The sequence below is a fragment of the Entelurus aequoreus genome, linkage group LG06 (assembly GCF_033978785.1).
Source record: "Entelurus aequoreus isolate RoL-2023_Sb linkage group LG06, RoL_Eaeq_v1.1, whole genome shotgun sequence".
NCBI classification, from domain to species: Eukaryota; Metazoa; Chordata; class Actinopteri; order Syngnathiformes; family Syngnathidae; genus Entelurus; species Entelurus aequoreus.
The window spans coordinates 36,785,587-36,811,341 of NC_084736.1; the positions used below are offsets into that span (position 1 = coordinate 36,785,587).

Genomic DNA, 25,755 nt, shown 5'->3' on the forward strand with positions numbered 1-25,755 from the left:
TGTTTAAGTCAGGACTTTGGGAAGGTAATTCTAAAACCTTCATTCTAGCCTGATTTAGCCATTCCTTTACCACTTTTGACGTGTGTTTGGGGTCATTGTCCTGTTGGAACACCCAACTGCGCCCAAGACCCAACCTCCTGGTACTTTAGCACCTCCAAAACCCTCAAATCTAAACTCCAAACATCCCAGAACAAGCTAGTCAGATTACTTCTAGACCTCCACCCCAGATCACACCTCACTCCTACCCACTTTTTCAAAGTGGGCTGGCTCAGGGTGGAGGACAGAGTAAAACAACTTGCACTGAGCCTAGTCTATAAAATCCGCTACACCTCCCTGATACCGAAGTACATGTCAAACTACTTCCTTAATGTAAATGACCGCCATAACCACAACACCAGGGGGAGCTCCACTAACCACGTTAAACCCAGATTCCGAACTAACAAAGGTCTTAACTCATTCTCTTCTATGCCACATCAATGTGGAATGCGCTCCCAACAGGTGTAAAAGAAAGGTAATCTCTATCCTCCTTCAAAACCGCACTAAAAGTACACCTCCAGGCAACTTCAACACTAAACTAACACCCTCCCCGGATTGTTAATAATCAAATGTAAATAATCAAATGTAGATACTTTTTCTTATGCTTTCTGATCTCTCTCTCTCTCTCTCTCTCTCTCTCTCTCTCTCTCTCTCTCTCTCTCTCTCTCTCTCTCTCTCTCTCTCTCTCTCTCTCTCTCTCTCTCTCTCTCTCTCTCTCTCTCTCTCTCTCTCTCTCTCTCTCTCTCTCTCTCTCTCTCTCTCTCTCTCTCTCTCTCTCTCTATGTCCGCTACTTGCTGTACATATCCTACCAAGTCAGACCTACACTGTTTCAATGTCCATTTCTCTTTTCTCAATTGTTGATGACTGAAGTGATGATAACAACCAAACCTAACCCCCCCCTCCACATCCCACACCCCGGATTGTAAATAATGTAAATAAATCAATGTATATACCCTGATGATTATCTTGTGTGATGACTGTATTATGATGATAGTATATATCTGATAGTATATATCTGTATGATGAATCAATTTAAGTGGACCCCGACTTAAACAAGTTGAAACATTTATTTGGGTGTTACCATTTAGTGGTCAATTGTACGGAATATGTACTTTCACTGTGCAATCTACTAATAAAAGTCTCAATCAATCAATCAATCAATGATTTTAGGTTGTCCTGAAGAATTTGGAGGTAATCCTCCTTTTTCATTGTCCCATTTAAAGCACCAGTTCCATTGGCAGCAAAACAGGCCCAGAGCATAATACTACCACTGTTATAATGTGAACATTCATGAAAGCATTATTAAGTTGCACTCATTAGAACAACGGCAATATAGCCAAGTGCCCACTTGGTGTCGCTGTAGGATAAGGAATGGATGATTTTCGCAGGTGCTGTTTACTATGTGATGTCCCTAGGACTTCTGGGTTGTGTACGTGATCCTCCGATAGACAGCAATGTTACGTCGGCTCCGTGTCTGTATTAATAGTAACTCTGCAGTACTTTAATAAAGTGTATTTCGGCTAAGAACCTTTTCCAGTGGTCCTTGAAAAAGAGCACAAGTTACCACATATTTTTGGCGACGAGGTGAACTGGTTTTTGTTTTTTTCGTGTGTCTCCGGTTTGTTGTTTTGTAAGCTAAGCTAAGTGTGCTAGGTAAGCTAGGCGGCCGTGCGTGACCGACGGCGCCGAGGAAAAACACAGAGGAGAGACGCAGTTCGCAGCAGTGAAGCAGAACGGAGGACGGCAGTGTGTGTCGGCGGCTGCAGAGGAGCAGCTTGAAGAGGAAATAAAAAAGGTACCCGGAGCTACAGAAGAGCTGCGTGGCGAGGGAGCCTCAAGCTAGGATGGCTACATATGGGACTGTCGGTGAATTTGTGGAGGGACACGAGGACTGGACGGAGTATGAAGAAAGGTTGGGACACTTTTTCTCTGCTAATGGGATTACAGAAGAGGATAAAAAGCGCTCTATTCTCCTGAGTGCGTGTGGAGCAAAGACTTATAAGTTGATAAGGAACTTGGCCACACCGCGGAAACCGGGAGAGATCCCATATGATGATCTTGTCACGCTCGTGGGAAACCACCACAATCCAAAACCTTCTGTGATAGTCCAAAGATTCAAGTTTCACAGCTACTTCAGGAGGCAAGGTCAGTCTGTGGCTAACTTTGTAGCCGAGTTACGGCAGCTGTCAGAACATTGTGATTTCGGGGCAGTGTTAGATGATATGCTACGTGACAGATTAGTGTGCGGCATTAATAATGACGCCACACAACGCCGCCTGCTGGGGGAAACTCCACCACTGACGTTCAAGAAAGCTCTGGAAATCTCCCAAGGCATGGAGATGGCTGCTAATAATGCCAAGGATATCCAGAAAGGACATGGAGGAGCACAAACAGCAGCAGTGCACCATGTCAGGAGAGAGACTGGTAAGCATGAAAGAAAAGTGGAGTGTTTTCGTTGTGGAGGGGGACACTATGCAAATGACTGTAAATTTAAAGACGTTGTTTGTCATGCTTGTAACAAAAAGGGACATTTAGCCAAAAAGTGCAGAAGCTCAAAGGGGAAGGGCAAGCCGGGGCTGGGAAAAATGCAGCAGGCTCAGGCAGCCACACATCACCTAGATGAAGAAGATAAAGAGGCTGTGTGTTCTTTTAACATGTTTGGTGTGGAAACGGATGAAGAACCACCTGAGCCTTACTATGCAACAGTCACTGTAGGAGGGCAGGACATTAAGTTTGAGATTGATTCAGGAGCTACAGCCTCCGTTATCAGTGAAGACACTTACAGGAGGACGTGGGGGTTTAACCAGCCTCCCATCCGCCCATCAAAGCTCAAACTTAGGACCTATACAGGGCAGCCCATTCCTCATTTGGGAGTGGTTTATGTGGACATTTTAGCAGAGGGTCAAAAAGCTAAAGGCAGGCTGGTGATCGCTAAAGGCAGAGGGCCCAGTCTTTTGGGCCGCGATGTGCTTAGAAAAATCCGACTCAACTGGCATGAAATAAAATATGCAAGCACAACAGAGGTCACTCTGCAGCGATACAGTGATGTGTTCAAGGATGAGCTGGGAACACTTAAGGGCATGACAGTAAAGCTCCATGTTGACCCTGAAGCCACACCTAGGTTTTTCAAGCCCAGAGCAGTGCCCTATGCCATGAAAGGCAAAGTTGAAGAGGAACTGGAACGATTACAGAAGCTGGGCATCATCAAGCCCGTCCAGTTTTCAAGGTGGGCAGCACCCATTGTTCCAGTGTTAAAGGAGGACAAAACTGCACGGATATGTGGGGACTACAAAGTCACAGTGAATCAGGTCTCTAAGCTGGAGGAGTATCCATTGCCACGCATAGACGACCTGTTTGCGACCCTGGCAGGGGGTAAGCTGTTCACAAAGCTGGACATGAGCCAGGCCTACCAACAGCTACTGCTCGACGAGGATTCAAAAGAGTACGTCACGATCAACACACACAAAGGTTTATTCAAATACAATCGCCTGGTGTTTGGAGTGGCATCCAGTCCTGCCATTTTCCAAAGAACAATGGACACTCTGCTGCAGGGGATTCCGCATGTAGCAGTGTACTTAGATGATATTTTGGTCACAGGGGCCACGGAGGTGGAGCATCTGGCTAACTTGGAAGAGGTGCTGAAGAGACTCTCAGAAGCAGGGCTGCGATTAAAGCGCAGCAAATGTGTGTTTCTAGCACCAAGTGTGACCTATCTGGGACACAGGATCACAGCACAGGGACTCTGCCCAGTGGAAGACAAAGTGAGAGCTATTAAGGAAGCTCCAAACCCCAAATGCATCACTGAACTCAGATCGTTCTTAGGCATGGTGAACTATTATGGCAAGTTTCTGCCCGACCTCTCAAAAGTTTTGGCCCCACTGTACAAGTTGCTTCACAATGACACGAAATGGCAGTGGTGTGAGGAGCAGGAGGCAGCTTTCAAGGAAGTGAAAGAGCTCCTCCATTCAGCAACGCTCCTGGTTCACTATGACCCGGATAAACAGATAACACTTTCATGCGACGCCTCGCCCTATGGAGTCGGGGCAGTTCTTTCGCATGTAATGGAGGACGGATCAGAGAAGCCGGTTGGCTTTGCTTCACGTACCCTGACAAAAGCGGAGCAGGGATACTCACAGCTAGACAAAGAAGGTCTGGCCATCGTGTTCGCTGTCAAGCGCTTTCATCAGTATCTCTATGGTCGCGCATTCAAGATCTACACAGACCATAAGCCACTGATGAGCCTGTTCAGTGAGACCAAATGTATCCCACCGCTGGCCTCAGCCAGGATACAACGTTGGGCGCTCACACTGTCAGCCTACCAGTACGCCATAGAGTACAGAGCAGGTAAGGATAACGCAAATGCCGATGCACTGAGTCGGCTGCCTTTACCTGACACGCCTGCTGTTACTTATGTGCCTCCAGAGACTGTTTTCTCACTGGAAAAGCTGGAAGAGACACCTGTGAAAGCATCCCGGATCAAACAGTGGACAGAGAGGGACCCAGTCATGTCCCAAGTAAAAACTTTCCTTTTACAAGGCTGGCCCAGTGTGATAGAAGGAGAGGAGTTGAGGCCTTATACTAAACGTAAAACTGAACTGAGTCTGCAAGATGGCTGCATCTTTTGGGGTGCGAGGGTCATTGTACCTCCCCCAGGCCGTTCACAGATTGTGGAGGAAATACATGAGACTCATCCAGGTGCATCGCGGATGAAAAGCCTCGCAAGATCCTATGTCTGGTGGCCAGGACTGGATAAGGATCTGGAGGACAAAGTGAAAGGATGCACGCAGTGTCAGATTAATCAGACCATGCCTCCACCTGCTCCTTTGCACCCATGGGAGTGGCCAGACCGTCCCTGGTCTAGGCTACATATGGACTTTGCGGGCCCTTTTAAGGGGCAGATGTTTCTCCTAATGGTGGATGCGCATTCTAAATGGATTGAGGCCCACATCATGAGCAACATCACAGCCCCCACAACCATCGACAAACTCAGGCAAGTGTTTGCAGTACACGGCTTGCCTGACACACTAGTCACTGATAATGGTCCGACTTTCACCAGCGAGTTGTTCAGTGAGTTCATGCAACAGAACGGCATTCATCACATAAGAACAGCTCCTTTCCACCCAGCCTCAAATGGACTGGCGGAGCGGGCTGTTCAGACAGTGAAGGAGGGCCTGAAGCGAATGACAGGTGACTCACTCAGCACTCAGCTTTCACGATTCCTGTTTAAATACCGCCTCACGCCACAGACTACAACGGGGCGCACGCCAGCAGAGATGCTGATGGGGCGTCGGCCCAAGTCAAGACTGGACCTGCTGCGTCCGGACATGAAGGCAAAAGTGCAGGGAAAGCAGGAAAAACAGAAAGAAAGACATGATCAACATGCACGTGAGAGACAGTTGAAACCAGATGACTGTGTCTATGTGAGAAACTTCAGCAGCAACAGCAACCAGCAGTGGCTACCTGGGATTATTCTCAAGAGGAGTGGGCCAGTTTCCTACGTTGTTAAGCTGACTGATGGACGTATCTTCCGCAGACATCAGGACCATGTGCGCCTGCGGCAGGATACAGGCTCAGAGACAGACAGTTCCACTGAGTTTCCAGGGGCTGGACCAACAGCAGTAGGGGTGGGTTCGCCAGAGTCTGAGACAAGGACAGAGGCTTCTGTTTCCTCTGGAGAGGATGGACACTCTCACACTGACATCCAGACCTCTCCCAGTCTCCCTACACCAGATCCACCGAAGTCACCCACACCAGCGGTGTCTGCTGGGTCACCAGAGGTAGTGCGAAGGTCGCATCGCACTCGCAAACCTCCAGACAGACTGAATGTGTGACTGAAAGTTTAAATCTGCCATGTTTTCAGGTTTATATTGCTAAACAGTTGCTGAGACAGTACTTTAAGTTTATGTGTACGCCAGCTAATGATAACCACCGTTTTGGGTTTTCTCAAAGTCCATTTATATTTTTGGGAATGTTGGAATCTAAAGGGGGAGAAGTGTTATAATGTGAACATTCATGAAAGCATTATTAAGTTGCACTCATTAGAACAACGGCAATATAGCCAAGTGCCCACTTGGTGTCGCTGTAGGATAAGGAATGGATGATTTTCGCAGGTGCTGTTTACTATGTGATGTCCCTAGGACTTCTGGGTTGTGTACGTGATCCTCCGATAGACAGCAATGTTACGTCGGCTCCGTGTCTGTATTAATAGTAACTCTGCAGTACTTTAATAAAGTGTATTTCGGCTAAGAACCTTTTCCAGTGGTCCTTGAAAAAGAGCACAAGTTACCACAACCACCACCATGCTTGACGGTAGGTATGGTGTTCCTGGGATTAAAGGCCTCACCTTTTTTCCTCCAAACATATTGCTGGGTATTGTGGCCCAACGGCTCCATTTTTGTTTTATCTGACCTCACATGGACAAAGATAAAACCTTCTGGAGGAAAGTTCTGTCAGGTGTGGACCTTATATACAGACAGGTGTGGACCTTATTTACAAACAGGTATGGACCTTATATACAGACAGGTGTGTGGACCTTATATACAGACAGGTGTGGACCTTATATACAGACAGGCGTGTGGACCTTATATACAGACAGGTGTGGACCTTATATACAGACAGGTGTGGACCTTATATACAGACAGGTGTGGACCTTATATACAGACAGGTGTGTGGACCTTATATACAGACAGGTGTGGACCTTATATACAGACAGGCGTGTGGACCTTATATACAGACAGGTGTGGACCTTATATACAGACAGGTGTGGACCTTATATACAGACAGGTGTGGACCTTATATACAGACAGGTGTGTGGACCTTATATACAGACAGGTGTGGACCTTATATACAGACAGGCGTGTGGACCTTATATACAGACAGGTGTGGACCTTATATACAGACAGGTGTGGACCTTATATACAGACAGGTGTGTGGACCTTATATACAGACAGGCGTGTGGACCTTATATGTAGACAGGTGTGGACCTTATATACAGACAGGTGTGTGGACCTTATATACAGACAGGTGTGTGGACCTTATATACAGACAGGCGTGTGGACCTTATATGTAGACAGGTGTGGACCTTTATATGTAGACAGGTGTGGACCTTATATAAAGACAGGTATGCGCCTTTCCAAATCATGTCCAACCAACTGAATTTACCACAGGTGGACTCCAATGAAGCTGTAGGAACATCTCAAGGATCTACCTGAGCTCCCTTTTGAGCTACATTGCAAATGCTGTGAACACTTGCGTACATGTGACTTCTTTTTTTTAAATTTTGAGTACATTTGTTCTAAAAACAATTTCTCACCTTGTCATAATGGGGTGTTGTGTGTAGAATTTTGAGGACAAAAATGAATGTATTCCACTGTGGAATAGGAAAATGTGGGAAAAGGTGAAGCGCGATGAATACTTTAGGGATGCACTGTATGACAACTTCCGATCTCTCAGGTTTTGGAACGCTCCAGAGACGTGGTGGACGATGTCAGTGTGTCCCTTCGTCTCTGGGACACCTTTGGAGACCACCACAAGGACAGACGTTTTGCATACGGCAGGTGAGAGCGAGATCAAGGTTTATTTAGGTGACTGTTTGTAATCATGCACCATCTTCCATGCAGGTCTGACGTGGTGGTGTTGTGCTTCTCCATTGCCAACCCCAACTCTCTGTACCACGTGAAGACCATGTGGTACCCTGAGATCAAACACTTCTGCCCCCGGGCGCCCGTCATCCTGGTGGGATGTCAGCTGGACCTACGCTACGCTGACCTGGAGGCAGTGAACAGGGCGCGCAGGCCGCTCGCTCGGTAGGAGAAATCCCATTCTGAGAGATAACCACTTTGAAAAAACCATCAAAACACCAAACGTGACATACACTATATTGCCAAAAGTATTTGGCCCCCCATCCAAATGATGAGAATCACTAATCACTTGGCCCGGCCACAGGTGTATAAAATCAAGCACTTAGGCATGGAGACTATTTCTACAAACATTTGTGAAAGAATGGGCCGCTCTCAGTGATTTCCAGCGTGGAACTGTCATAGGATGCCACCTGTGCAACAAATCCAGTCGTGAAATTTCCTTGCTACTAAATATTCCAAAGTCAACTGTCGGCTTTATTATCGGAAAAGTGAAGAGTTTGGAAACAACAGCAAGTCAGCCACCAAGTAGTAGGCCACGTAAACTGACAGAGAAGTCAGCATAGTGCAAAGACTTTCTGCACAGTCAGTTGCTATAGAGCTCCAAACTTCATGTCACCTTCCAATTAGCCCACGTACAGTACGCAGAGAGCTTCATGGAATGGGTTTCCATGGCCGAGCAGCTGTATCTAAGCCATACATCACCAAGTCCAATGCAAAGCGTGGGATGCAGTGGTGTAAAACACGTCGCCACTGGACTCTAGAGCAGTGGAGACGCCTTCTCTGGAGTGATGAATCACACTTTTCCATCTGCCAATCAAATGGACCAGTCTGGGTTTGGAGGTTGCCAGGAGAACGCTACATATCGGACTGCATTGTGCCGAGTGTGAAATTTGGTGGAGGAGGAATTATGGTGTGGGGTTCTTTTTCAGGAGTTGGGCTTGGCCCCTTAGTTCTAGTGAAAGGAATTTTGAATGCTCCAGGATACCAAAACATTTTGGACAATTCCATGCTCCCAACCTTGTGGGAACAGTTTGGAGCGAGCCCCTTCCTCTTCCAACATGACTGTGCACCAGTGCACAAAGCAAGGTCCATAAAGACATGGATGACAGAGTCTGGTGTGGATGAACTTGACTGGCCTGCACAGAGTCCTGACCTGAACCCGATAAACACCTTTGGGATGAATTAGAACGGAGATTGAGAGCCAGGCCTTCTCCACCAACATCAGTGTGTGACCTCACCAATGCGCTTTTGGAAGAATGGTGGAAAATTGCTATAAACACACTCCGCAACCTTGTGGACAGCCTTCCCAGAAGAGTTGAAGCTGTAATAGCTGCAAAAGGTGGACCCACATCATATTGAACCCTATGGGTTAAGAATGGGATGGCACTTCAACTTCATATGTGAGTCAAGGCAGGTGGCCAAACACTTTTGGCAATATAATGTATATGCAAGACTTAAAAACTCTAATTCAATAGAATCAAATATCTCTGTTGTCATTGCACTTCAAAGCAAATACAACAAGATTGATTTTCCGTTCAAGCGTATAAGAGCAGAATACGACACAGTTTACAGAAGTGATGAGTCCTACCTATGGGTTTGAGACTGGGAAGGAAAAGGTAAACACCTACAGTTTTAGCACATGTCACCACATACTAGGTCTGTCACAATATCATCCATCCATCCATTGTCTACCGCTTGTCCCTTTCGGGGTCGCGGGGGTGCTGGAGCCTATCTCAGCTGCATTTGGGTGGAAGGCGGGGTACACCCTGGACAAGTCGCCACCTCGTTGCGGTGTCCCGTAACCAATATTTACAAAAAAAAAACAACAACAAAAAACAAACAAAAAACCCAACATTTTGGTACCGGTACCAAAATGTATTTTGATACTTTTCTAAATAAAGGGACCACAAAAAATGTCATTATTGTCTTTATTTGAACAAAAAATCTTAGGGTACATTAAATATGTTTATTATTGCAATCCAAGAACATGTGTTCATTCAAACAAAAATGTGCCTCAAAACTTTGCAACTTTAAAAACAAAAGCTGCCGCAAATTCAGGCATTTTTTTGCAGCAATCACGAAAAAAGCACAGCAGATTTTGCAGTGAAAATCTGGCAACTGAGCTGCCAATTTTTTATCGTACAAAAACTGGTACTGTTTTTCCATTTACAGTAATATGATGTAAAAAAAAACCCAGTACATTTTACAGTAAAATTCTTACAACTGAGCTGCCATTTTTTCACCTCAAAAAACAATGGTACCATTTTTGCATTGACAGCAACACTCAAAACAGCAACCATAGATTTTATGGCAAAGAAAAACTGGCAACTCGGTTGACAAAAAAAATACAAAACAGTGGTACTCTCTCTAAATTTACAGTAATACACTGTAAAATTGACTTTGGTTTTTACAGTATATTACTGTAAATGTAGAGAGAGTACCACTGTTTTGTATTTTTTGTTAACTGAGTTGCTGTTGTGGTTGGACTAAGGGGAGGTGACGGCTCAGACACCAGGGGCAGTATGAACAATGATTTATTATATATATTAACCATATATATATATAATAATCAAACAATACAAATAAACAATAGAATGGAGTGTGAACTAGATCCAAAAGTGTATGTGGTGTTAGGCTATGTGTGTAGTTAGCTGAAGTGTGTGTTACCAAGTGTTGAACGAGAGATGAGGAAGTCCAGGGGAAGAGGGGAATCCGTGTCCAAGCGGGAGGTCGAGATCCAAGGGGGCAGTCCGAGAAGCAGGGGAACGACAAGGAATGACGAGACACACAGCAACGTCAAAACACGGGAACGGAGGTCTGCGGTAGGATGACACGACAATGAAACACGGAAGGGAAAACACTGAGAGAGCAAGATACATAAAGCAGGAGATGATCGCTTACTGTACAGGAGACTATATTCCGGCGCCGGCATGCCAAGTTGTCCAGGCTTATGTAGGCAGCTCCTTCATTACAGGCAGGTGTGCCGATTGCCGGTAAATGATTGCAGCTGGCGGCAGCTGCAGGGTGGAGACGCGCGCAGCGCGTCCCTGGATGTGCGCCGCGGCCGTGGGCGTGTCCCGAGGTGCGTTCGTCAGGACGAACAGATGAGGGCGCATTGGAATGCGCCCTGTCCGTGACAGTATCCCCCTCCTTATGGACAGCTCCCAGATGTCCTCTAGCAGGAACCACGAGAACACAGAGGTCAAAAGTCAAGGGAGGGTGGAGGGGTGAACCGGCCCAAGTGTCCCCGAATCCACCGGGGACGAGTCTGGTGGCGGCGGCGAGTAGAACGCCGCAGCAGCCTGCGAGGTGGACGACAAAGGAGCGGCCACCTTCTTGGACGTCGGGAGGGCGGACGCGAGTGGCGCCAGAACCACAGCAACCTACGGGAAATATCTCCATGTCTTGGGCGTTGCTGTTGGCGCAGAAAGTGTCCCTGCCCTGGCCACAGAGGGCGCCGTGTGCGGGCGCCTGTTGGCTGCCTTGGCGGCCGGCCAGCCAGAGGTCATGGTAGCGACAATGCAGGAGACAAGGGAGCTGGCGGCGCTGTGGAAAGGCCCGCCAAAGACGAGTAGGATGAAGACCTTGGAACCAGAGTCAAGAAGGATGATGTCGTCAGAGGCGTGGAAGCAGGCGTCATCGGAGCCGGAGAGGGCAGCTGAGGAGCTGGCTGAGGCGCAGAGGTCGACGCTGCTGGCCGAGGCGAAGAGGTCGGCGCTGCCGGCCGAGGCGAAGAGGTCGGCGCTGCCGGCCGAGGCGAAGAGGTCGGCGCTGCCGGCCGAGGCGCAGAGTTCGGCGGAGCAGGCCGAGGCGCAGAGGTCGGCGCTGCTGGCCGAGGGGCAGAGGTCGGCGCTGCTGGCCGAGGTGCAGAGGCGGGGGTCAGCCTGGGAGCTGGTGCTAGCTCGGACGCTATGCCGGGGACTGGTGCTAGCTCGGACGCTAGGCCGGGGACTGGTGCTAGCTCGAAGGCTAGCCAGGGGACTGGTGGCTGCGGGTGGGAAAAGCAAAAGACAGGTGGTATTTGTCTGGCAGGTGGTAGCCTGTCTGGGTGCAGCTGTGCTACCACATCAGCACAGCCACCAGTGCTAAAATGGAAGAGAGATGGTATTGGTCTGGCAGGGGGTAGCCTGGCTGGATGCAACTGTGCCACCACATCAGCACAGCCACCAGTACTATCCCCCCCTCCGAACGCGGATGCCAGACGCTTCCAGCTGACTGAGGAATAGTCACTAAGGGTCGGAGGTGGGTGGCCAGGCGGCGGGTAAATTCCTCCTTCCCCGTGTTGAAGTTAAACAGTCCCTTGAAGGAGTGTTGAGGAGGGCTAGAAAATTTGTCCAGGGTGGAGGTAAAAGAAAAAGACATCCTGAGAGGGGCAAAAAGAAAAAAAAAGATTTTTTTTTTTTCTTCCATTTTTTTCTTTTTCTTTTATGTCACTAGGGGGCGGGGCTAAAGTCAATGGGGGCGGGGCAAAGGAACTGTACAGTCAGGTAACTAATCAATTGGCCGGAATATACTGTTGTGGTTGGACTAAGGGGAGGTGACGGCTCAGACACCAGGGGCAGTATGAACAATGATTTATTATATATATTAACCATATATATATATATAATAATCAAACAATACAAATAAACAATAGAATGGAGTGTGAACTAGATCCAAAAGTGTATGTGGTGTTAGGCTATGTGTGTAGTTAGCTGAAGTGTGTGTTACCAAGTGTTGAACAAGAGATGAGGAAGTCCAGGGGAAGAGGGGAATCCTTGTCCAAGCGGGAGGTCGAGATCCAAGGGGGCAGTCCGAGAAGCAGGGGAACGACAAGGAATGACGAGACACACAGCAACGTCAAAACACGGGAACGGAGGTCTGCGGTAGGATGACACGACAATGAAACACGGAAGGGAAAACACTGAGAGAGCAAGATACATAAAGCAGGAGATGATCGCTTACTGTACAGGAGACTATATTCCGGCGCCGGCATGCCAAGTTGTCCAGGCTTATGTAGGCAGCTCCTTCATTACAGGCAGGTGTGCCGATTGCCGGTAAATGTTTGCAGCTGGCGGCAGCTGCAGGGCGGAGACGCGCGCAGCGCGTCCCTGGATGTGCGCCGCGGCCGTGGGCGTGTCCCGAGGTGCGTTCGTCAGGACGAACAGATGAGGGCGCATTGGAATGCGCCCTGGCCGTGACAGTTGCCAGTTTTTCTTTACCATATCTGCCAACTGAGCTGCCAAATTTTTATCGTAAAAAAACTGGTACTGTTTTTCCATTTACAGTAATATGATGTAAAAAAGTGTTAATGCATATGCAAGTATGAGGTGAATCCTTACATTTATATTGTAATATTCATAATTGGACACCCTGCTTGGTGGTTATGACTAAGTATTAAGTAAGTAAATGTTATTTATAAAGCACTTTTCACAGATCAAATGACAAAGTGCTGTACACAACATAGGTGAAGTAAAACAACAATTCAAGGAAAACAACAACATCATAAAAAGGTGATTACAAATGATAGTTAAAAGGTGCATTAACTAAAATCTTTACTAAAAAGAGAAGTTTTCAAATGTTTCTTCAAAGTGTCAACACTGTCAAGATGATGGAGGGACTGGTGCAAGTTGTTCCAGAGTCTGGGAGCTATAGTCTGGAATACCAGGTTTTAACATGAGGTCTTTAGAAGACTTAAGACCCTGAAGAGTAGGGGCATAACAAGTCAGTGATGTACTGAGGGGCCCCACCGTGCAACTGAAGAGCAGGGGCATAACAAGTCAGTGATGTACTGAGGGGTCCCACCATGCAACTGAAGAGTAGGGGCATAACAAGTCAGTGATGTACTGAGGGGTCCCACCGTGCAACTGAAGAGTAGGGGCATAACAAGTCAGTGATGTACTGAAAAAGTCACCACTAAAATCTTCAACTGAATTTGACTAGAAGCCAATGAATACTGGATCAAACGGGGGTGATATGGACTGGTCTGGGTGTACTGGTCTAAAGTCTGGCAGCTGCATTTTGTAGAGTCTGAAGTCTCTTTAGTGTTGACTTGTTGAGAAGAGAGAAGAGAGAACTGCAGTAGTCAACATGAGATGAAATGAACGTGTGAATGATTATTTCCAGATCCAATTTTGACAGCAAATTTCTCACTTTAGAAATATTTCTGAGGTGATAAAAACAGTTTTTGACCCTCCAAAGACTTGGACTGATCCAACACAAGTCCAAGGTCACTTGTGTGTTCTTTGTCTTTTGCAGGCCCATTAAGTCCAACGAGATCCTTCCCCCGGAGCGAGGACGGGAGGTGGCCAAAGAGTTGGGAGTGCCGTATTATGAAACCAGTGTTGTCGCTCAGTTTGGAGTCAAGGACGTCTTTGACAACGCCATCCGAGCTGCGCTCATCTCGCGCCGCCACCTGCAGTTTTGGAAATCTCACCTGAGAAATGTGCAGAGGCCTCTTCTTCAGGCCCCCTTTCTTCCGCCAAAACCCCCGCCACCCATAATCACTGTGCCGCCTCCCCCGACCACCACAGAGGAGCATCCAGCCGGTCTTCTGGAGGACCCCCACTGTGCCGATGTCATTCTGGTGCTCCAGGAACGGCAGAAAATCTTTGCGCACAAAATCTACTTATCCACGTCCTCCTCCAAGTTCTACGACCTCTTCAACATGGACACGCAAAACGAGGAGACGGAGAGACCGCCTCGCGGTCCTCTCTCAGGCCGAGAGCTGCTGATGCGCGCCGCCAGCTTTGACGTGTGCGAGAGCAGCGACGAGGGGGACCGGGCCAACCTGAGGGCCTGCACCAGTGACGGCACCCTGAAAGACTCGCAGGGCGGACGGCGGGGACGCCTGCTGTCCTCCTGGAGTCGGGCGTTCGTCAGCATCCAGGAGGAGCTGGTGGACGACCCCATCACGTACAGTCCCAGGCCCATGACCGTGGTGCACATGGACCAGTCCATGCAGCTGGGACCTTTCCGAGCGGTGCTGCGCTACCTGTACACGGGCCAGCTGGACGAGAAGGAGAAGGAGCTCATGCACATCGCACACATCGCAGAGCTGCTGGAGGTGTTCGACCTGCGCATGATGGTGGCCAACATCCTCAACAACGAAGCCTTCATGAACCAAGAAATCACCAAAGCCTTCCACGTGCGCCGCACCAACCGAGTCAAGGAGTGCTTGGCCAAAGGAACCTTTTCTGGTAAGTACGACCCAGCAGGCACACAACATTGAAACTATGTGGAAAACTTGTTGAGTTAGAGGTCCATAGTGTTGGAAACAACATGCTTTGACCACAGGACCACAACGCATGACAACAACAACAACTAATACCAGTTGACAGTTTTATGAGTGCTGTCTAAAGTCCTCTGCCAACCTTGGCCCTGCAGATGTGGTCTTCAAGTTAGACGATGGAACCATCATGGCCCACAAGCCTCTGCTCATCTCCAGCTGTGACTGGATGGCGGCCATGTTTGGCGGACCCTTTGTGGAGAGTTGCACCAAAGAGGTAAGCGATGAAATAAGCAGGAACTAGACCAGGGCATGTATGATGAGTTGGCTAAGTATGAACATGAGCTGCACATTTTCATGAAAGATGTCCCCTCCACATGAAATCTGAAGTCAACCCCCTTGAATAGATTCTACCGCCGTTTGTATGGTTTTGGAGTTAGCACAGGATTAACACGTGGAAGTGACAAATTAGGTATGAGATACCTAGAAGAGTTTTTATTATTTATTACAGTCGCGATCAAAAGTTTACATACACGTGTAAAGAACATAATGTCATGGCTGTCTTGAGTTTCCAATCATTTCTACAACTCTTATTTTTTTGTGATGAAGTGATTGGAGCACATACTTGTTGGTCACAAAAAACATTCATGAAGTTTGCTTCTTTTATGAATTTATTATGGGTCTACTGAAAATGTGAGCAAATCTGCTGGGTCAAAAGTATACATACAGCAACATACATGATCAATGTTGGTGATGTAGAAAAGTTACAATCAAATCAAATGAGCTTCATTGCCTCTTATTGCCTTCATGTGAGTGATTATGATTGTTGACTTCTCTGAGCCCATTTAAATATGGCTCATGTGATGCAGTCATTAGACTCGGTTACAAACACCACAATGGGAAAGTCAAAGGAACTCAGCACAGATCTGAAAAAACTAACATTGACTTGAACAAGTCAGGAAAGTCACTTGGAGCCATTTCAAAGCAGCTTAAGGTCCCAAGAGCAACTGTGCAGACAATTGTTGGTAAGTATAAAGTGCATGACACAGTTTTGTCACTGCCACGATCAGGAAGAAAACGCAAGCTATCACCTGCTGCTGAGAGAAAAATTGGTCAGGATGATCAAGAGTCAACAGATAACCACCAAAAACAGGTCTGCAATGAATTGGAAGCTGCTGGAACACAGGTGTCAGGGTCCACAGTCGAGCGTGTTTTGCATCGCCATGGACTGAGAGGCTACCACGCAAGAAGGAAGCCCTTGCTCCAGAAGCCACACCTTAAGGCTCGTCTAAAGTTTGCTGCTGATCATATGGACAAAGATAAGACCTTCTGGAGAAACGTTCTGTGGTCAGATGAAACAAAAATGGAGCTGTTTGGCCACAATACCCAGCAATATGTTTGGAGGAGAAAAGGTGAGGCCTTTGTCCCAGGAACACCAATCCTACCGTCAAGCATGGTGGTGGTAGTATTATGATCTGTGCCTGTTTTGCTGCCAATGGTACTGGTGCTTTAAATGGAATGATGAAAAAGGAGGATTACCTCCAAATTCTTCAGGACAACCTAAAATCATCAGCCCGGAGGTTGGGTCTTGGGCGCAGTTGGGTGTTCCAACAGGACAATGACCCCAAACACACGTCAACAGTGGTAAAGGAATGGCTAAATCGGGATAGAATGAAGGTTTTAGAATGGCCTTCCCAAAGTCCTGACTTAAACGTATAGACAATGCTGAAGAAACAAGTCCATGTCAGAAAACCAACACATTTAGCTGAACTGCACCAATTTTGTCAAGAGCAGTGGTCAAAAATTCAAGCAGAAGCTTGTGGATGGCTACCAAAAGCACCTTATTGCAGTGAAACTTGCCAAGGGACATGTAAGCAAATATTAACATTGCTGTATGTATACTTTTGACCCAGCAGATTTGCTCACATTTTCAGTAGACCCATAATAAATTCATAAAAGAACCAAACTTCATGAATGTTTTGACCACGACTGTACCTATTTGGTCATTTGTTCAATCTCCAATAGGTTTAACGGCTTTGTAGTTACTCTGAGAAACTTAAACATAAGTACAAATAGTTTTATTGTATTTTTACCGATAAAAGTGTAAATGTATACCTCATGAATATTTTTGTTGAAGAATTGCATCATTCCTTCTTAACTGCTCTTAATTGTGACTCGTTAAAAAGCAGTACCAGAATGTAATGATACAGGGGTGTCAAACTAATTTTTGCTCAGGGGCCGCATGGAGAAAAATCTATTCCCACGTGGGCTGGACTAATAAAATTGTGGCATAATCATTTAAAAATAAAGACAACTTCAAAATTGTTTTTTTTTGTTTTACTTTGGCCGAAAATAGAACAAGCACAGTCTTAAAATGTACATGTCACAACTAATCCTCTTGGCAAAACACTTCAAGCTGATTGAAAATTCAGAGGAAAAAAATTGGTGCCGTTTCAAAACCACCATGAAGAACATCAAGAACTTAGACTTTGTCTCAGTGTATCTACAAAGCCATTCAACTTTAAGCACTTCCTGTTTAGCATTATCATGTGGGCAGTTCGCTATCAAAGACGTGTTTGGAAAAGCAATCAAGTGTTTCCTCAAACCACCGCATTGGTGACATCCACAACTGCCACAACACATTCATTTATCATTATTCAAATATTACAATTATAATGTAAACAAAACCATCGTCAAAAAAATGACACCATAATAGCCAAATTAAAGGTAACGCAACTACAAAGTGAACATGCTAGATTTATTTAACAAATGTAGAAACACACATTTTTCCAATGGAGTTCAGGGTGCACATCGTGCCGTCAACCAATTGCCTGCGCTGCACGGAACTCTAACTACAAAAATGATGGTCAAGTTGACTTAAGTCTTTGCATCTTACCGTTTGGTAAGATGCAAAGACTTACCAAACAGAAGCTATACCGGACGGTATAGCTCGGTTGGTAGAGCGGCCGTGCCAGCAACTTGAGGGTTGCAGGTTCGATCCCCGCTTCCGCCATCCTAGTCACTGCCGTTGTGTCCTTGGGCAAGACACTTTACCCACCTGCTCCCAGTGCCACCCACACTGGTTTAAATGTAACTTAGATATTGGGTTTCACAATGTAAAGCGCTTTGAGTCACTTGAGAAAAAGCGCTATATAAATGTAATTCACTTCACTTTGGTAATTTTATCGGTTGAGTGGATTAGATAATTTATTCGCGGGCCGGATCTGGCCCGTGGACCTTGACTTTGACACATAGTGGAGCACATTTCACTGCCTAAGAAGTAAACCACCACTCCACTGTGTACAAGGTGGAATTCAATTTGAGGATGGCAAATGTGCCGTAATAGAATGACTGCGGTTCAGCTGTTAGTAAAGATGGATTTCTGCATGTGTGTCCAAGGTGCTGTTCCCTAACACCACCCGCAGCTGTATGAGGGCCGTGCTGGAGTATCTCTACACAGGGCGCTTCTGTTCTCGCTCAGACCTGGATGCAATGGAGCTTATAGTTCTTGCCAATCGTCTGTGCCTGCCCCACTTGGTTGCACTGACAGGTAGTGCCTTTTGTTTTATGCCTTGTTCAATGAATGGCCCATGTTGTATTGCACATCGTCTTGCAGAGCTCTACACAGTGACGGTACTCACAGAGGCAGCCATGATGGGGGCTGACATCGACGGTGATGTTCTGGTCTATCTTGACATGGCCCAGGTACTGAAGGCTCCAGGAGTGTCCTGGCACTCAGCAGTAAACATTGTGCTTCCTTGCCCACAGTTCCACGGGGCCCAGCAGCTCACTGGCTGGTGCCTTCACCACATCTGCACCAACTACAACAGTGTTTGCCGCAAGTTCCCCAGAGACATGAAGGCCAAGTCAGCAGGTAACCCAATCCAACAGAACCCAACCTAACCTAACCTAACCCAACCCAACATAACCCGACCCAACCCGACCTAACCCGACCTAACCTAACCTAACCCAACCCGACATATTCCTCGCCCAAAGTAAACGCTGTACAACAATACAATCCAACATCGGATGAATAGCAAATAATGTTATGGCTGCTAAGTCAGTGTTGGTTTACAACACTGGTGTCAAACTCAAGGGCCAAGGGACAGTTTGTATGTGGCCCTCAAAAGCCTGGAAATAATGTTTTAGTTTGTCTTACTAAATGTATTCGTTTTTTTCATTTTGACAAAAACAAAAAATACATGTACGACATGCAGTTGCATATCTTTTTAAACTTTAATATTACCGAAATTCCGGACTATAAGCTTTTACTTATTCCCCATGCTTTGAACCATGCGGCCTTTATAACAGTGCGACTAATTTAAGGATGTTTCTTCACTAACAGCCATAATGTTTTGTGTTCGATAGTTTGATACCACTGATATGGTGTGTTATTCTTTGTGCTATGGCACCATTTTTTGGACACATTTTGCTCACTTCCTGTTTAATACCTTGAACCCGCAAGTAAGACAGTCCATAACGTTCTACTCGTATGGATTCTTCATTTATCACTCCAAGCAACATTTGTAAGTTTTACAATATAACTAAAACAATTCTCACTTACTAAAGCGTCCCATGTGTGATGTCTGTAGGAGTGTTTTCATGCATATTTGTACATGCTATCGTTATGTAATCAAGCGAGTGTTGTTAGCATTAGCTAATATGCTAACAGGTTTACTAGTGTCTGTGATGGTATTATTAACTTACAATGGCATTTTTTTTGTATTGTTTTACTTTCACAAATTCCTCAGTAAATTCACCAAAACGTCACCGTTGAGTTATTGAGTCTGTTTAGCTGATTGGAGAGCTAGCTTGCGCAGCTAGTGGGTCCATGACCATGACTTCTGTTTTGTTTGATCAGCCGTTTTACTGGCGTGTTACAGACAGCGTTTGGAAACAATTAAGGTATGTAAATGAACATTTACAAAATATTTCTGTGTAAAAAAACTAATTTGGCAATTTATATATTTGCAGCTTATAGTCCGTTGCAGCTAATATATGGAAAAATATTTGTTTCTTCTAAAATTCTTTGGGTGTGACTTATATCCCGGTGCGCCATATAGTGGGGAAAATAAGGTATTTAACTATGCAAAAAACATTACCGCAATTTCTGAGCTATATAGCACAACGGAATTTAAGCTGCATTTTCCAAATTTGACAATAAATAAATATTATTCCATATATTAGCCGCACCAGACTATAAACTACAGATATATATGTTTTTGAAATGAGTTACTTACACGGAAATATTATGTAAATGTTTATTTACATACCTTAATTGTTTCCAAACTGTGTCTGTAACACGGCAGTAAAACGGTTGATCAAACAAAACAGAAGTCATCGTGGCGAAGTTGGTAGAGTGGCCGTGCCAGCAATCGGAGGGTTGCTGGTTACTGGGGTTCAATCCCCACCTTCTACCATCCTAGTCACGTCCGTTGTGTCCTTGGGCAAGACACTTTACCCTTGCTCCTGATGGGTGCTGGTTAGCGCCTTGCATGGCAGCTCCCGCCATCAGTGTGTGAATGTGTGTGTGAATGGGTGAATGTGGAAATACTGTCAAAGCGCTTTGAGTACCTTGAAGGTAGAAAAGCGCTATACAAGTATAACCCATTTATCATTTATTTATTTATCATGGACCCAATAGCTGCGCAAGCTAGCTCTCCAATCAGCTAAACAGACTCAATAACTCCACAGTGACGTTTTGGTGAATTTATGAAAGTGAAACAAGAAGTGAAAAAAGAATGTCATTGTAAGTTAATAATACTAACACAGACACTTGTAAACATGTTAGCATATTTGCTATTGCTTGCTTGATGACATTATGATAGCACGTACAAATATGCATGAAAACACTCCTACAGACATCACACATGGGACGCTTTAGTAAGCAAGAAATGTTTTAGGTATATTGTAAAACTTACAAACAGTTTGAGCAGATCGCAACGGACGAATATTTTTGGTTCAGGGAATTATACAGGAAGTGCATTTTCAACCCGCAGCACCTCAAACTCGTCCAAAAGATGGCGCCATAGCACAAACAATACCACACCTATTTAGTGTATCTGTTTTTTATTTATTTTATGAAAACTATTTGTTAAATACAAAACATTATGGCCGTTAGCCAAGAAAAGTCCCCAAATTAGCCGCATGGTTTTACAAGTCACAGGGTTCAAAGTATGGGGAAAAAAGTAGCGGCTTATAGTCCGGAAAATACAATATATTGACGTACATGCCCAACATATTTTGAGGTTAAATTATAATTAAGTATTAAAATATCTATCAAAATGTAAGCTGTAAATAGATTTGATGGTAAAAAGAAGTGGCAGCTCAGTAGCCATAATTCTACTGTAAAAAACAACATGTGATACATTTACAGTAATACATTTACAGTGATACATTTACAGTGATACATTTACAGTAATACATTTACAGTGATACATTTACAGTGATACATTTACAGTAATACATTTACAGTAATCCAGCAACTGTATGGAAAAAATAACTTGCAGAAGTTTACCCTAAAATAATAGTAGTCCCCAACTTGTGCTCCCAACCTGACCCTGGTACTCCTAAGCCGAGGTGCTATGTGTTCATTTTATTCTTCAGCCACATTGCTAGTTCCTGAAGCATGTATTTCATCCTTGCCAATGCAGAGAACCAGGACTACTTTGAGAAACACCGCTGGCCACCAGTGTGGTACCTGAAGGAGGACGACCACTACAAGAGAGCACGGAAAGAGCGTGACAAGGAGGACTATCTGTACCAGAGGCGCCAGTGTAAACGCAAGTGGCTCTTCTGGAACCTTCCCTCATCCCCCAACTCTAACTCCTCTTCTTCCGGCTCGTCTGCTGTCATCTGACCAAAGCCTGCGATGGAGCGTCGTGAGTATGTGGAAGTGAGGATGTACTGTCCAAACATGGCCGACTAATGGCACCATGGAACACTTCCTGTTCATGGTGGTTATTCCACCACCTTAGGATTATACACATGTGTGTGTGTATATACATATATATATATATATATATATATATATATATATATATATATATATATATATATATATATATATATATATATATATATATATATATATATATATATATATATATATATATACATATACATATACAGTATATATACATATATAATGTAAGTATTTATGCATGTATGTATGAATATACAGTATGTATGTATGTATATATATGTATATACACATGTGTATGTATATACACACATGTATACACATATGTGTGTGTATGTATATACACGTATATATACATATATGTGTATGTATATGTGTTTATACAGTATATATACACATATATATATATGTGTACGTATATGTGTTTATATATACACATACACATACATATGTGTATACTCATACATATATATATATATATATACATATATATAAATATATATATCAATATATACACATATGTATATATATATATATATATATAAACATATACATATATATATATAAACATATACATATATATATATATAAACATATACACATATATATACAAACATACATACATATATATAAATATATATATATATATATATATATATATATATATATATATATATATATATATATATATATATATATATATATATATATATATATATATATATATATATATATATATATATATATATATATATATATATATATATATATATATATATATATATATGTGTGATTTTAATCCTCTTCATCATCATTGAAGCTGATACAAGTGCTGCTTATCAGCTGCAACAACCAGCAAACCAACACAGTTGTCTCAGAGATAAAGCACTTTGCCCTTAAGTCTTGGTACAATCTCCCATCCAATGAGGACAGTCCACATCAACTGGACCACCTGACACGTGACAACCACGCCCTATGACTTTTCTCTTTCTGTTGAATGTTTGTGTTTGCCTTGCCAAACTAAACCTGAGTTATGTTGTTGTTGTTCTCCTTGACCAAAAAGGGCTGTGGTCGACATGAAGGCATAATGTCCCCCGACACAAGTCTTTCCACTTGTTGGACATGATCAGTGTTTTCTGTAGTGACACACAAAGGTGGCTACTATCATCAGAGATGGGCATCATACTTCATTCATCACTGGCTTGGTGGACCACATTGTGGATTTTCACCTTCTGTGGAACCTCGATTTACCAACTTCATTGGTTTGTAAATGGAAAAGTTTGTATACTGAAGCAAATTTCTCAAATAGAAACATATGAATAATAGATTACAACCTGGACAAAAGTCCATATTTTAGTGAAGGTTTGTACAACACAACATAAAGTGTTATACACTACTGTGTATCACACATAACAAGGAAGTGATGGATCATCTGTCTCTTTATTAACAAGACAAAACAACAACAACGACAAGCTAAACTGTGCTGCTCCACCAGCTCGCGCACACACAAAGTAGTACCTTTGGTGCCCTCACAAATGATCAGAAATCACAAAAATCCTTGACTTTAACAACCATATTGATACAATAATCTTGCGGGAAACTTTCAAAACATTAATTTTCACGTCAAAATATCACTTCTGCGTTTTTTTAAATGAAATATCAATAAGAACATGATCGAAACAAAACTTGTTAAATGCTCAGCTGCAGGTCATTGCGGTTCCTCTTGCACCTAAATAAGCTTGCGTGTTAGCGAACCATCTAGCTAGCTTACTTGTTGTCGCCTCCGTTTCGCTCTCTTGTCCACTTTGCTGCGAATCATATTTGGATGATTAGAATTGTGCCAATAGAAATGTTCCTCTTTTTTTCCTCAATGTTCCTTTATTTAAAAAAAAGGGTGCTCACATTTCTGAATAAAAAACACCTTGAAAAGTAAAATCCACTTCCAGTACAAAGGTCCTCTTGTGAGGAGAGAAAAGAGTAGAGACAGAGGGGGCGGGGGCGGGGGCGAGGGCGAGGGAGGGGCCGTGTGTGTGTGTGTGTGTTTGTGCTCTTGGAAGAGGCGCCGCAGAACCAGAGATGGTCTTCTCCTCCGCTGTGAAATAGGCCTGCTTTGGCATATTTTTTCAGAAAAGTACACTACCATCACAATTAAAAACTTCCTCAATCTCTTCAATATGAGCACACAAAATGGCTGCGTTCGTATTTGGTGCGATCTAAAAGTCTGTAAACCGAAAAGTTTGTAAATCGAGGTTCAAACCGAGTGCACTACTGGGCTGCCACCAGCAGAGGTGCTGTTTAGTCTCAACCAGTTTGCAGTCTTTAGAAGACTTCAACTGCAGACTTTCATTTAAAAACCAGTATTTTTGAAATGAATGTAGAAAAACATGCTTTCTACCTAAGTCAGAGCCAGGACTACATACCAAAAAAATAAAAGGACTTGGGGGCCATTTTGATATTTTCCATTTTGTAAACAGGCTCCAACTAATTCAATGAAATTACCAGGGGTGCCCCAATACATCTTTGTCCACTCTCATGCCGTTCCGATTTTGGAGCCTTTAGTATTGGCCAATAATGATATTGATCCGATACGATATCAGCATGTTCTTACCTACATGTATTATATCTTAGTGTGGAATGTTAGAAAAGGCTTAAACAAGTAAATTGAGTCAAACAACGGTAGATATGAAAAACACTAACCTATTTATTAACCATCTGAAACGGACTTGTGCTGTCTTTAAATTTAAATGGAGTGGTAATTGTTTTTTCATGACGCAGTAAGTTGAATGATGCGGACACGTTTATTACTGTATAATTTGTCATATGCTTCTGCCTTGGACACTTTGTGTGTGTAAGTAATATGCAACTGTAATGACTTGGTATTTGTTTATGTCGACAAATGTGCTGTTTTAGACCGCAATGTTGTTCAATGAAGGACAGCTTGTGTGCTATTGTGTGCTTAGCTGTTGTGTAGCTGCTAGCCCCTATAGCCTAGCATGTTTACCTCTTATAAATGACTTGAGTATAATAGAAGAAAAGACCAACATTGTGTGTTTATTAGAGGACATTTAGATGCTAACTGGCTGTCCAAGTATGCAGGACTGCTTCTATCGGATATTTTAGATGCAAGCCGATATCATCTTGTTTTTTTGCTGATGACGAACCGATATCAATATCAGATCGGGACACCCCTGGTAAATAACTGTGTTATATGTATTACAGTATTAGGTAGGTATTATTAGTAGTAGTGTCAACTTCTTGTCATTATAATATGCCTTTTTTGCTATTGTTTGTAGTTTTCACATTTCATTGTCACAATGAACACCTCTGATGTACAAAAGCTAAAAGCAGTGAAGTTGTCACGTTGTGTAAATGCTAAATAAAAAGAGAATACAATGATTTGCAAATCCTTTTCAACTTATATTCAATTGAATAGACGGCAAAGACAAGATAATTAACATTCGAACTGGAAAACTTTGTTATTTTTTGCAAATATTAGCTCATTTGGAATTTGATGCCTGAAACATGTGTCAAAAAACCTGGCACAAGTGGCAAAAAAGACTTGAGAAAGTTGAGGAATGCTCATCAAAGACTTATTTGGAACATCCCACAGGTGAACAGGCTAATTGGGAACAGGTGGGTGCCATGATTGGGTAAAAAAGCAGCTTCCATGAAATGCTCAGTCATTCACAAACAAGGATGGGGCGAGGGTCACCACATTGTCAACAAATGCGTGAGCAAATTGTTTAAAAAGAACATTTCTCAACCAGCTATTGCAAGGAATTTAGGGATTTCACCATCTACACTACGTAATATCATCAAAAGGTTCAGAGAATCTGGAGAAATCACTGCACGTAAGCGCCAATGCCCGTGACCTTGGATCCCTCAGGTGGTACTGCATCAAAAAGCGACATCAATGTGTAAAGGATATCACCACATGGGCTCAGGAACA

At 44.0% G+C, this 25,755-nt stretch overlaps 2 protein-coding genes across 2 annotated transcripts in view; both read left to right on the forward strand.

Annotated features, from left to right (window-relative positions):
• LOC133651536 (rho-related BTB domain-containing protein 2-like) overlaps nt 1-21,857 on the forward strand; it is a 28,541-nt gene extending 6,684 nt beyond the window's left edge. Inside the window, exons 4-11 of the mRNA XM_062049499.1 lie at nt 7,490-7,593; nt 7,657-7,842; nt 13,915-14,855; nt 15,043-15,161; nt 18,284-18,434; nt 18,501-18,589; nt 18,653-18,758; nt 21,538-21,857. Of these exons, the coding sequence (XP_061905483.1) occupies nt 7,490-7,593; nt 7,657-7,842; nt 13,915-14,855; nt 15,043-15,161; nt 18,284-18,434; nt 18,501-18,589; nt 18,653-18,758; nt 21,538-21,743 (1,902 nt within the window). The 3' untranslated portion in view covers nt 21,744-21,857. The remainder of the gene's footprint in view (nt 1-7,489; nt 7,594-7,656; nt 7,843-13,914; nt 14,856-15,042; nt 15,162-18,283; nt 18,435-18,500; nt 18,590-18,652; nt 18,759-21,537) is intronic.
• Nucleotides 1,881-5,882, forward strand: LOC133651535 (uncharacterized protein K02A2.6-like). The gene has a single exon (XM_062049498.1). It carries the CDS (start codon nt 1,882-1,884, stop codon nt 5,866-5,868), a length of 3,987 nt encoding a protein of 1,328 aa, XP_061905482.1. The 5' UTR covers nt 1,881; the 3' UTR covers nt 5,869-5,882.
• Nucleotides 21,858-25,755: the final 3,898 nt, after the last annotated feature.

What these genes read in the sequence shown, in the direction of transcription:
- LOC133651535 (XM_062049498.1), top strand. Translation starts at nt 1,882, where the DNA reads ATGGCTACATATGGGACTGTCGGTGAATTTGTGGAGGGACACGAGGAC.